The sequence below is a fragment of the Benincasa hispida genome, unplaced genomic scaffold (assembly GCF_027475165.1).
Source record: "Benincasa hispida cultivar pf3 unplaced genomic scaffold, pf3_genome.v1.1 HicScf111, whole genome shotgun sequence".
Classification (NCBI taxonomy): domain Eukaryota; kingdom Viridiplantae; phylum Streptophyta; class Magnoliopsida; order Cucurbitales; family Cucurbitaceae; genus Benincasa; species Benincasa hispida.
In genome coordinates this window covers 56345-70360 of record NW_028325422.1, presented here as the reverse complement: position 1 = coordinate 70360, position 14016 = coordinate 56345, and the positions used below count along the sequence as shown (strand labels likewise).

General features: G+C 35.2%; 1 protein-coding gene across 6 annotated transcripts in view; it reads left to right on the top strand.

Moving 5' to 3' along the window:
* The first annotated feature begins 3380 nt into the window (after positions 1-3380).
* LOC120080533 (cysteine and histidine-rich domain-containing protein RAR1) overlaps positions 3381-14016 on the top strand; it is a 34790-nt gene continuing 24154 nt past the window's right edge. For 2 of the 6 annotated variants that reach the window (XM_090308861.1, XM_090308860.1), the window contains exons 1-4: positions 10322-11854; positions 12763-12920; positions 13058-13290; positions 13403-13517. In XM_090308861.1, coding sequence (XP_090164987.1) covers positions 11676-11854; positions 12763-12920; positions 13058-13290; positions 13403-13495 — 663 coding nt within the window. In that variant the 5' untranslated portion in view covers positions 10322-11675 and the 3' untranslated portion in view covers positions 13496-13517. Of the gene's footprint in view, positions 3803-5577; positions 5687-10113; positions 10117-10232; positions 11855-12762; positions 12921-13057; positions 13291-13402; positions 13518-14016 lie in introns of those variants that run through there. The other 4 variants (XM_039035220.2, XM_039035223.2, XM_039035225.2 and 1 more) reach the window with 4 other exon arrangements.

Genomic DNA, 14016 nt, shown 5'->3' with positions numbered 1-14016 from the left:
GACGTGCCGGTTTTGGGCGGCGTCGGACGGGCTCACAAACGTGAGGAAGAAAAGGGGGTGGGGTTGGACTTTTTATAAAAAAAAAACAATAATAATAATAATAAAACAAAAAAGGAAGTAAATATAATTACATTTAATTCGTTTCCGTTTTATACTATTAAATTCCTTTCCGTTTCGAAAGAAAATTAATTCATGCCATTAATTTTCAATTTGAATTTCAAATTGAATAATTTCACGCCAACAATTAAAATTCTACACTTATACTTGAAATCCAAAATTTCAAAAATGCCCTCCAACTAATAACAATTACTGAAATTCCAAATAATAAAGTTACTGAAATTACATGATTACTAAAAAATGTGCAGAGTGTTACATTTCATTTATTTTATAGATGGACAACAGTAGTGGTAATACAAGTGGAACCGGTAATAATGAAATGCCTCCTCCTCCCCCTCCCCCTCCTAATGTTAGCCAAACTCCTAAAAATATACCACCTTTACCTCCCAACTCCAATTGAAAGAGACCTAATAAACCAACTTCATCTACATGGGATCATTTCACAAAAATGGAAGCAAATGCTAATGATGAAGCTAGGTGCAAGCGTAACTATTGTGGTAAATATTACACATGTGATAGTAATACTTGTGGAACTAGTACTTTATGGAGCTACTAATACATTTTTTCCCAAAGCAAGTTCGCCACCAACTGTAGCAGCACCGTCCGCTAAAATTTGCCCTTTTGAGAGACTGCAGGCTTAATCGAGACTGCTAAAAACTAACTTGACTTGCCCGACGCCGCCCTTTTTGCACTTAAAAAATCGATGTAAAAAGTACCCATATAAAGAAGAAGAAAAAGGACAAACCACCCTAACTCTCGTACCTTCAAATGATGGAAAATGAGTCAATGCTAGTAATTTTGTAATGACATTGTTTAGCGTAGACTAGCATGCGCTAAGATGATAATTATGAATGAGTTGTCGTTCAAATTTGTTGAGACATAGGGTTTTAGACACTTTTGTAGTGTTTCGTGTCCTAAGTTTGATATTCCATCGAGAGTCACAATCGCTAGAGATGTATATCAATTTTATCTTGAGGAGAAAAAAAAAGTTGAAATCATTTCTAGTTAAAAGATGTGAACTACATGGACACTGCACAATTTATTGATTCTGAAATGGGTTTTGCATAAGAAGATTTTGAGTTTTCGTCAAGTTGTTAATCATAAGGGAGAGACTATTGGGAAGATGATTGAGAGTTGTTTGTTAGAATGAGATTGAGATTTTTTTTCTATCACCATTGATAATGCAAGTTCTAATGATGTGACTATTTTTTATGTGAAGAGAAGACTTTGGATATCAGTTGTTTTAGAGGGAGAACTATTACACATGAGGTGTTGTGCCCACATTATTAATCTTATTGTGAATGATGTACTAAAAGATATGCCTGATTTTATTGCTTCTGTTTGTAATGTTGTGAGATATATTCGATCATCACCTGGGAGAAGGGGAAAATTAAAAGCTTGTGTGAAACAAGAAAAAATTCAGTGTAAGGCTCTTGTTTGTTTAGATGTGGCAACTAGGTGAAATTCTACTTATTTAATGCTTGAACATGCAATTAAATTTGAGAAAGCTTTTAGAATTTTAGAAGAGGAGAGGAAAAGGACTCAAATTTTGTTGATTACTTGAAATAAAAGATTGGGCCCCCTAGCACATCTGATTGGTTGACTGTAGGTGTGTTTATTAAGTTTTTAAAAATGTTTTAGGAAACGACCACAACGATAAGTGAATCTTCCTATGTGACTTCTAATATTGGTTATAAGAAAATTAATAAAATTCAGTTTGCTTTAAACAAATGGAGCAAAAATACCAACTCTGTTCTAAGTATGATGGCTATGAATATGAACAAAGTTTGATAAGTATTGGGGTTCACTTGAGAAAATGAATAAATTGATGTTTGTGGCTATGGTAATTGATCCTCGGTACAAGTTAAAGTACTTGAATTATTGTCTTTCCAATGTTTATGATAGTGATGTTATGGATATGGTTGAGTGTGTGAAATTATATTTGTATCGTCTATATGACTTTTACAAATCACATAATACTTCGCCTCGAGGTAGTCATAGTACCAATGATTCTCAACAATCAAAGACGGTCACTATAAATGAAGATGATCATGGGGTGGACGAAGAAATAAATGATCCATGGATAGCTTTTAAGAGATTGAGAGAAGAAGAAAGTTCCTTGGAAGTGGAGAATGATTTGACTTCTTATTTGTCTAAGGTTATAGAAGATAGAGATGATTTTGAGATATTGTATGGGTGGAAAATGAATGGTTATAAATATTCCATTTTATCAACAATTGTTCGAGATGTTTTGTTAGTTCCGATATCTACAGTCGCTTCTGAATCTGCGTTTAGTACAAGAGGGAGGATTCTTGATTTCTTTCGAAGTTCTTTGACTCCAAAAACAGCCGAGGCCTTGATAGGTACACAAAATTGGATTTGTGGTGGTTCAGTGTTACTAGATCTCCATTCACAACTTGAAGAGTTAGAAACTTGTGAAAATATTGAGTCAAGTAATTAAATGAATTTTTTATTGTACATATCTAACTTGTTTATTGTACATATCTAACTTGTTTATTGTACATATCTAACATGTATTATGCTTAAATAATTAATCTATTTAATTTTGCATGATTTGTTTTGTAGAGAGCCCATCATCTTGTTTTGAAATAAGGAATTGGATTTGGAGCATACTGATGATTTTAATAGTAAGTTTTATTACTATAAGATCAAATATTATGATTACTTATAAATGATCCTCTTAGTTTAATGTATTGTAACTTTTACCGCCAAGACCAAAAATGAAAATAAAACTCAATCTAAGTCCTTTGTCATGCCTCATGGTGCTTTTGAATGATTATTATTGAACTTGAAATTTTATGTAATAAGCCAATAGTTATTATTAAACTTGAACTTTTTCTATTTTGAATGATTTTGAATATTTTGAGTAGAGATTTTGAACTTCATTTGAATTATTTGAGTAAGTTTTTTTTGAAGTTTATATTAAATTTATGATAGTTGTATTTTAATGTAAATGCTAAAATTCCGCATAGATTACATGTTTTTTATTATTAAATTTTTATTAATTGATATAATATATTTAAAATTAGTTTACTTTTGTAAATATGAAAATTTATTAACCTGTAAAAATCAAATTATTCCATAGAAAAGAAAGTAACGAAAAAATGTCAAAATTCAAAATAATTAAAAAAAAACCAAAACGGGTGACCTGATCTGAAAATTTTGGATTGAGTTGGTTGACCCTCAGAAAATGAACGGTACACCCCTATTAATTTTGTAAGAATATACGAACACTTTAACTAGTTTATTTTTAACTTAAAATAAAAATTGCCCAATCGCTTTAAAAAAAAAAAAACCCAAAGAAATAGAGAATTTAGGGGAAAAAAAAATTAGAAAAAGAGCTAGGGACAGGCCTCGCTGCCATCTCCTTCTTGTCTCTGCAGCAACCCCAATCGTGAAACCACTCTCTCTCCGGCAATCCACACACTCTCTCTCTCTCTGCGTTTTGCTTAAGCCGAACAGCAGCCAACCGCCGCACAACCTTCTCATTCAGCCACCTGTTCACCTTCTTCTCCGGCGGAATCAAGCAAATCCGACGAATCACTGCGGCGCAGTGACATCCAAAATCGCGAGCAGTGTCCTTCCCGACCGGTGACGTGTTTCTAACGGGCGACGCTCAGTTCTCGGTGTTCCAGCAGCTTCTTTTAGCGTTTTCATCATTTCGGTGAGTTTCGGCGCTTACCCACTCTAATGTAGCGTCAGATTCGAGTTACCCACTTCTTAACGGCTGATGTTTATTCAGTGGGTACACTCTAAACATCTTTCAAACTAGTTTAAGGTCCTTTAGATTTGTCTCTAACACCCGAAGCTCTTATCTGTAAATACGGAGTAGTTTTGGAACTATTCGAATACATTTTAGCAAAGTGACAAGTCCGTGTTGGTGTGTTTTAGGTAGTAAAGTTCTGACACTTTTGGACTCTTCATTGGTGATGTAAATTAGTTGATAATTCTTAGAAACTCTTTGGTTGAAGTTTGGACTTGGTTTAAAGTGTTCATATTGAGGTTTAAGGCTTCTTTGGTTAAGATTACTCATTTCGCACACTTTTTGAGACTCTGGATGAGGTTTCTAACCTTGGAACCATGTTTTTTTTTTTTTTGGTTTCTATAATTATAGGAGCCGTTTGATAATTTAGAAGCACTTCAAAATGCTTAGGCGAGTAGAATTCTACCTGAAGGGTCCAATGTCTTAAATAATAAAGCCTTTCTACTAGGGTGCAGGTTTGGTGCCTGTTCTCGCAGAGTAAGATGTGCATTAGGCACACGCTCTTGTGAAGCCTCAAGCCCTGGGGATTTTTCATTATTTTTAAAAATAGTAATAATTAGGCCTTTTTCTTTATTAACTGAAAAAATAAAATTTACTAAACCTAAATGCAAAATTCCTTGTGTTTAGGGCTTTCCCCCGTCATATTCCCACTTCAACTTGCTTTCTCTTCTTTATGTAGTATTCTTATATAGTGTGCCTCATAAAAAAGACCCATTCTTTTTTTTGCGTCTTGTGTTTAAGTCCTAGATGACTATTACATAGTATTTCTCGAGCTTTAGAAAACATTGGTTGAGTTATGATGTGTGATTTATTACTATTATTCCTATTATGACTTATGTTATCTTGAAATTGTGATGTGCTATGATATGGCTGAGCACGCTTGGATGCTTGTTGTGTTGATTTTATAATGTTTTACATGCTGATATGCTATTATGAGGTTTTGTGAACATAAGCGTGTTTGTTTATTGAGATGTTTGAAGAGATATATGTTTAATGTTGAGAGCACAAACATTTTTGTTAGTTGGACCAACTTTTGAGGAAATTACCTTCATTAGTTGGTCCATTCTGTTGCATTCTTTGTCGGAAGACAGAGGAAGAGGTGGATCATTTGCGTTGGAGTTGTGAGTTTGTGAGGTTGATCTGGAACTACTTTTTCTAGGAGTTCGGTTTCATGTTGGCTTCTCAGATGAGTGTTAGTAGTTTGATCGAGGAGTTCCTCCTCCATCCACGATCCGTCTTTTAGGGAGAATGGTTGCTTTCTTTGGGAAGCCATGGGTGTGTTCCATTTTATGGGTGTTATGGGAGAGAGAAATAATGGAATATTTAGAGAGTTGGAGAGGAGGGACCCTAGTAATGTTTGGTCCTTGTTTAAGTTTTATGACTCCCGACTTTGATTTTGAAGACCTTTTTTAACTACTCTTTAGGCTGTTTTTAGTTAGTTGGAATCCATTTCTTTGAGCAGTTTTTTTTGTGGGCTTGGTCTTTCTGTATGCCTTTGTATTCTTTCATTTTTTCTCAATGAAAGTTGTGCTTTCTATAAAAGAAAAATGTTGAGAGCATAATATTGTTTTATGTGGTTTTGGCATAAAACATGTTTTGAGTAGCATCAAAGCTCTGTAGATTCAATTTCAGTTATCTAATTCTCTCGACTTCACATCATTTTTGAAATTTAATAGAGAAACTATGGAGCATCAGATTGCTGGGATTCGCTGCCAGAGAATTGGCTGTAATGCCTCCTTCACTGAGGATGACAATCCTGAAGGTTCTTGTCAATACCATGATTCGGTACGTTCATACACTTGCGCCCTTATTCTCCTATCAACTTCACTAAACTTAGAATTACAGATCATTGTTCAGTTTGAAAAGTTTATTAAACCATCCCTACTTGGGAATATGTTCATAATGGAAACCAATGAAGATGAATTAGTTTAGTCTCTCTTCAAAAGAAAAAGAAAAAAAAGTTTAGTCTGACAAGTGTTCAGAAGTTCTTGTGTAGTTTTTGGGAATTTAGTGCTCATGACTGGTTTAGCATACTTTATTGAACGATGCTTAGTCTCATTAACATTGTTTCATTTCATTTGATATTAAGAAAATGTTGTAGACTAGAAAATTTCCAAATGGTATAGTTAGACTTTGATGAAACTTCAACGGCTGGTGGGGGGCATTGAAGTTCCTCAGTGTTTGTATTTCATGGCCATTGTTTCAAGAGTCAAATGAAAATGTTCTCAAGTGTTTACAGTTTATTCCAGTATAACACATTGGGATGTAACATTATATTTTTATGCTCTTAACAAGTATATTTTTTTATTTTTTATTTTTGTTTTGAAATAGAAACAGGCCTTTTCATTGAAATAATGAAATGAGGTTATTGCTCAAAGTACACGAGAGAGAAACAAAGAGCAAAAATAGCCTAGGGATCAGAAGATGCACCCAGGAATCTCAACTAGGTTTGCACCCTCTTAGCATCCTCATCATATCCATAAATAATCAAAACAAAAGTAGTCCAAATAGCATAAAGGACAAAAAGCACAAACAGGCAAACTGGACCAAAACATCACAATTACAAACTTAAGCTGGAAAAATAAAAGCATGCTAATTTAAATATAAGTCTTGAATGGAGAAGTCATCAAAAAGCTTGGATAAGGTGTGCCAAGATGAAGCATTCAAGCGAGCCACTTCACAACGATTCATCCACCCAAGTCTTTTGTCATGGTACCCTTTGATTTCTTTCAAACCAAATTTCAGCAAGAATTGCCTTAATCACATTAGTCCAAATCAATCAAGGGCCCACTTTCAAAGTTGGACCTATTAGAAGTTGCTGAATATTGTCACGAAAAACATCACCAAACATCCAAGCGACTTTAAAGAAGGAAAGTAACCTCCACCACCACTGGGCAGCATAAGAGCAATCAAAGAAAAGGTACTGAAGATCTTCATCTTTTGCTTCACAAAGTGGGCAAATGGATGGAGCCAAGTGGTGAGCGGGGAGCTTCCTTTGCATGATTGAGGAGCAGTTTAGCTGACCAAAAACCATAATCTACACGAGGATATTAACTCGTCGTGGGCTTTTTGTCTTCTATAAGGCCTTAAAATACAGCTTATCTAATAGGGATGAAGGGGACAAGTGTTTTATTTTATTTTTTATTATTATTTGTTTTTAAATGAGAAACAGTCTAATAATTTCATTGGGATGAAGTTACAAAAGGGCAAGATACCATGAGAGTTTACATGATACGATTCCACTGTGAAATAAGAGATGTAAGACTGTAATCATATAAAGATGGGGTGAGTTTATATCAAGTAGGGAACAAGTGTGTTGAAAAGGATTTAACTGAGAAAGTCCAAAAGCTTATAATGACCACAATCTCCGATCAAAGTTCTTAGACACCCTCATTTTTAAAATTTGGTCGAGCAAATTTTGAAATTCAATGATCTCATCATCCTTTAGCAACCGATGGAATACAATTGACCATGAGGATAAAGTCTCATCCTAATGATCGGCCACTGACCTCTTTAGGAAGAGAGCAATCCTATAAAGTCTTGAGTAACACATATTCAAAGGAATGAAACCAACCCAAGGATCCAACCAGAAAGCAATTCTGGTACCATTTCCAAGCTTGAATGAAGCTAAAGCATCCACCTTCAACCAGATTATAGAGATACTGATCCACGGGCTTCGCAAGCTATTACAATTCTTCCCAGCCGTGTGTCAATTATAGGTGTTTTTGCCATGTATGTTTTTGAGGAGGCCTATGACCATGTCGACTGAGATTTCTTGTATAGGGTGATGGAAAAGAAAGGCTTCGAGTATAAATGGAGAATGTGGATGTGGGGTTGTGTTATGAATGTGAATTACCCGATCATCATCAATGACTCGTCAAAGGATATCTTAAACCATTTGTCTCATTTACAAGGGGTTGGTGGTGGTGGATATCTTAAACCATTTGTCTCATTTACAAGGGGTTGGAAGGAGGAATTCTTGAGCCCTTTTAAGGTTGGCTCTAAGGAGGTGGCCCTTTTTCACCTTTAGTTTTCTGACAACACGGTGATCTTTTTCTCTGGCAAAGAGGATTCTTAATCCTTAATCACATTATGGGGTTCTTTGAGGGGATGCAGGCTAAAAATCAATAGAAGCAAGTGTCAGATTTTGGGTATTAATTATGAGCAAGATAACCTTTCTGGATGGGCTAGTTTGGTGGGGTGCAATGTTGGGTCCTTTCCGTCGTCTTACCTCGGCCTCCCCCTTGGAGGTAATCCAAGAGCTATCTTGTTTTGGGACTCCCTTTGGAGAAGTTTAGAAAGAGTCTTCGTGGAAGAAAAAGTTTTTCCTCTAGAGCTGAGAGAGTAATGCCAATCAGATCGGTCTGAGGGGAATTCCTATTTATTACTTTCCCCTTTTCAGAGTGCTTGTTTTGGCTTGCAAGAGCATTGAGAAGCTTATGAGAGACTTTCTCTAGAAAGAGGTGGAGGAAGGGAAAGGATTGCATTTGGTTACCTGGGATGTTGTGGGGAAACCAGTGAATCAAGGGGGGTTAGAGAATGGAAATTTAATGTTGTGCAACAAAGCTCTGTTGGCTAAATGGCTTTAGCGGTTTGCTTTTGATCTTGAATTCTTTTGGTGGAAGATCATTGAGAGCAAGTACGACCCCCATTCCTATGAGTGGGTGTCGAAAGGGGATAAAGGCACACACCGAAGTTGACAGATATTTATTCTGATCTCCCTTCCTTTTCCCATCTTGTTTTTAGTTTTGTGTGAGACAGTAAGGAAATGTATTTTTGAAAAGATCTTTGTGTGGGGGATAGACCTCTCTCTTATGCGATTCCTCCGTTGTATTATTTGTCCTAAAAAAATTGTTAGGTGTTAGACTTTTTGGTCTGATAAGGGGATTTGGTATCTTTCTCTTTTGGATTCCATTGGTCTTTGTCCAATAGGGAAACAGCAGAGGTGACTTCTCTTCTTTCCTTGATTGAGGGCTTCGATTGTAGGCTTGTGAGGAAGGATTGTTGTGGAGCCCTTCCCCTTCGGAGGGTTTCCCTTGTAAGTTCTTCTTTAGTTTGTTACTGGATCCATTTCCCGTTAATGAGTCACTCTTTGATGCCTTATGAAGGATTAGGATTCCAAAGAAATCCAAGTTCCTTTCTTGGCAAGTTTTGCTCGAGCGTGTGAATACGACGAGTAGGCTTTTGAGAAAGATGCCTTCGTTAATGGGCCCCTGGTGTTGCATTCATTGTCGGAAGATAGAGGAAAACCTTCATCTCCTCTGGGAGTGTCCATTTGCAAGATCCATGTGGAATGATTTCTTCTAGGAGTTTGATTTTGTGCTTACTTGTCAAAGAGATATTTGTTTAATGATTGGGGAGTTCCTCCTCCATCTGCCTTTCAAAGAGAGGTAGTTTTCTTTAGCTTGCAGGGGTGCGTGCGATTTTGTGGGATCTTTGATGGGAGAGAAACAACAGAGCATTCCGTGGTGTTGAGATAGACCATAGTGAGGTTTGGTAATTGGTACGGTTTCATGTTTCTCATTGGCTTTTGGTTTCGAAAACTTTTTGTAGTTATAACCTAGGCAATATTTCTCTTAGATGGAAACCTTTTACCCAACCCCTGGGCTTGGTTTTATTTTTTTTGTATGCCCTTGTAGTGTTTCATTTTTTCTCAATGAAAACACTTGTTTCTATATAAAGAAAATAAGATGTATTATGTAGTTTGAAAGTAAAAATAACTTAATCATTAATTTATATAATCTTATAATTTTTCTTTTAATTTTTGAAATATCTGTTGATAACGATAGTTCTTGACGATGACTGCACATTCAGAAAGGATGGTTGGTTTCCTTATTACTCAAGTCTGTGACTTAATTTCAGCTACAACCTCCATCGCTGACATTTTCCCCTGAGGTTATTGCTGAAATTGAGCAGTTGTAGGCTTTGGGGTGGGCAATTAACTCTCTTGCTCTCCTGTTGCAATTTGCAGCTTGAAAGGCCCGTTTCTTCCTACTAAGCTCATGTTGGTGGTACTTGAAATAGTTTATATGATTATACTCTTAGCTTAATTAGAAACAATTATTTAGTAATAACATGTACCATACTATCGTCCACAAATTATGTTGAGTTCCTTTGCTGCGTAATGTGTATTTTACTAATTTTGTCTTTTGCCCTTTACATGCTATCCGGCCATGGGCTTGGTTCAAATTCATGGTCTCCATTGTTCCCAGGGAGTAAGTTCACATCCACTTATTGGCTCTCGAGAATATCAGTTTCTTTTCATTTAAAGATTATGTTTTCCTCTAAATATATATTTGATAGAAGGTTGAAGTTGAAATATCTTTTGCAGCCTATATTTCATGATGGGATGAAAGAATGGAGCTGTTGCAAGAAAAGAAGCCACGACTTCAGCTTATTTTTAGAGATTCCAGGGCTAGACCTCTTTTCGTGATTTTATTTTTAGTTGGAATGCAGTACTGTTTCCATGCATAATTGATATGAACCGATGTTTGTTGATTCCATTCCCACGTTTTGCTAGAATAAAAATATTTCTTTGATACAAATATTTATTTTAGGCTAAATTATACAAAATGCCCAAAATTTTTTTACTTTGTGTCAAAAAGATCTCTGAACTTTCAGAAGATCCAAAAATACACTTAAACTTTAAAAAAAAGTTAGAAAATACCCTTACCATTAGTTTTGGATAGAAACCGCTGGTGTTTTATTTAAAAAATACCCCTAAACTTTCAAAAGTTTAAAAAGTACCCTTAAATAAAACTTCAAATAACCCTTACTGTTTGTATATCAACACTAACTGTTAGCATTCGTTTCAAAAATATCCTTCAACTTTCAATAGTTGCATTAATACTCTTAGGCTTGTCAAAAAAAAAAAAGTTTTTAAAATGCTCCTACCATTAGTATAATGATCAATTTGTTAGAAGTTTTATTGAGTTCGAAAAGAATCAGTTTTAAAACAAATTATTTCGATATCCTTAATATAGATATTCTCTTTTTTCTCATTTGTCCAATTCTTACATCAATTTTCTCACATCAAAATATAAACTAAAACTTCAAATTAATGCATAAAATCTTACAAAATCTAACAAAATTTCAAAATCAAAATCCCCCTTAGAAGTTACCAAAACAATAAATAGCCGGATACAAAAAGGATGTATATATTTGGCTATTAATACACACTCAATTACTAATGTACAATCTTGTTAACCCATATAAATCACAAGATCCTCTTGGTGCTTTCATTATTCTCTTTCTTTGTCTTACAATCTACATACGTTAACTAAATGAGACATTTTTTATGAGATAAACCAATATTAAACAGTTAACAAGAAGAGATTAAGAGGAGAAAATATAAAGAAAACATAGAAGTGTTAGATCATAGATTGAAGTAGGAAAGAGGGAGGAAATAGAATAGAGAGACGATGGATGGGGGTTCAAACATACATTAAGAACGTTTTTAGCTTTTTTTTTTTCCCCTTCTTCTTCTTTACATAAGGGTACTAGTGCAACTTTTGAAGTTTAGAGGTACTTTTGCAAAGAAGTATTAACGGTTTATATTCATATATTAATAATAAGGGTATTTTTGAACTTTTCCATAAGTGTAAGGGTATTTTGAAAATTTTCAAAGTTTAAATGTGTTTTTGAAATAAAACTACAACGATATTCATCCCAACTAATGGTAAGAGTATTTTTGAACTAGTTTTGAAAGTGTAAGGATATTTTTGAAACTTTTGAAAGTTCAAGGGTATTTTTGATACAAAGTGCAATTGTGAATATGAGCCAAGTCTCGGTACCCTCAAGACCAATATATTTACTCTTGTTTTTTAGATGCATCAATTTTGCTATAGATCGTATAACCATTTTTATACTCAATTTCCAGCCTTGGGTCTTGATACACCGATGTGCAACATATTCGTGTGCTTGCTTCAATACCCCTCACATTCTGAAAAATGGGTCTGTGTGACCTTTTTTTTTTTTTTTTTTTTTTTGTGTCTATGTCAATTTGTGGATTGATAATATTTTTGCCTGACAATTGTCTGATCCTACTAAATTTGGCTTCTAAGAAAACTTGTAGGATATTAAATTCTTAGTAGACTTCAACTCGTTTCGTCAAAGACCTTTACTATTTACATTGGCCCTCTTGACCGCTAGCCGCTAGGCCACACACAATGGTTGAATGATGTGAATTATTGTCTCAACTCCCTGTTTGTATGGTTTTTCATTTAGGCTTAGGAAGATTTGTGGTGGTTTCATACTGCTTTTTGCTTGTGTGAGTGTGACAAATATGACGTGTTCTTCTGCATAGAATTCATTTTTGTTTCGCTAATCCTTCATTTCTGTAAGTCTATCTACAATTTATATCAGTGAGCATTTCTTTTACGTTTAAGACTAAGATGGATGGTATGAAAAGCTAATGTTGGTCTTCAAAAGCCTTTTAAGTAGAAGTTCATCTTTCACTGTTTTGGCTTCTAGTAAGGCTGTTTGAGATACAGGACAGTTGATCATGTTTTGATTTCACTTTCAAGACTCTTTTGCTCTCAAAGTTCCATTTCTTGTGAGGTTCGAGTTTTGCACTCTGATGGATGTCTCTTCAGTTGGATAGCCTTTTGTTAATTGGGCTTTTGTTGTTTAGCTAAGCCTATTTTATTTTAGAAGGGTTGGTCTTTCAGTTCTATCATAGTATTAGTAGTATTGTTCTTGTATTTTCAAGTGTTATCAAGTTTCCTTTTGTTTTGGTTTGTTCTTGTACTTTGAGCATATTAAACTCATTTCACTATTTCAATGAAAAAGTCTTGTTTCCATTTTTTTTAAAAAAAAGTTGAATTAAACTTGTAGTTTTTGTTGACTTTTTTGATATGAAGATGCAAGATCGGAAAACATACAACAGAAAAGCCAGTTTTGACCAAGTCAACCACTGCTGTTAAGAAGCCAAGTCCGACTCCTGTGGCTTCCATGACAAATACATTAGGGAAAGAATCATGTGCTAGGTGCCAGCAAGGTTTCTTTTGTTCAGACCATGGTAAGCGCATCTTTTTACTTTTTTTCAGTTTTGTGGGAATACCTTGATTTTATGTTATGTGCTGATGAGTATTTGGTATCCTCATTTGGCAATTCTCCCTAATGTTAATTGTAATTTAATACAAGTTTGAATCTTAGGTACACAAGTCAAAGGCAATAACAAATCTATTAATGAAACCTCAAGTATACCTGCTGCAAGCAGTATTGAATCTCAAGCCCCTCCTGCTCCTGCAAAAAAAATAGTCGGTATAAATGAACCTCAGATCTGCAAGAATAAGGGGTGCGGTAAAACTTTCACAGAGATGGAGAATCATGACACCGCCTGCAGTTACCATCCCGGACCTGCTATTTTTCATGATCGGCTGAGAGGGGTAAGATACATACATGTGCTAAACTTGAAATAACACCATTTTTGTTGTCATGGTGTTCAATTATAGATTATCAACTGCCGATATTGATATATTTTCTGTGTTTGATTTTAAGTGGAAATGCTGCAACATTCACGTTAAGGAATTTGACGAGTTCATGGAAATTCCCCCCTGCACTCGCGGTTGGCACAATGCCGATCCAGCATAAACAAACAATGTAGCCAGATAAGGTATTTAGGTTCTTGCATTCTAGAAGGATGTTTGTTATTGTTTATTCATTTATTTATTTATTTTTGAATGAAACTGTATGGTGAATCCTTACGATTATTGATACTCAAGATAGGAAAAAGGCCCTACAGCAATACAGACTCTCCTTAGCAATTCGAGAAGGCTCAAGTATCTTTCTCTTCTCTCTGGCCTCCAATACTCAAAACATGGAAGATTAACCCAGCATATTAGTACTCTCTCCCATTGATGAACTGTAGATACAAACAACCAGCTACGGCATTTCCTCAATCCCTTGTCCCCACAAGTAAATCCCATACACTCTCATTACTAACTTGCCTCTCTGACATTACCATTTTGTCCCTCTTGATTCAATATTGGTGGCCTAGCATTACCCTCTGAGTTCAAATCAAACTTGTCCTCAAGTTTAAAAGAAGGAAATTGCTTCTTAAAGTTTGGCAATGTGATTACTCCCAAACTAGTCACTGAGGGTCTGTCTATCAT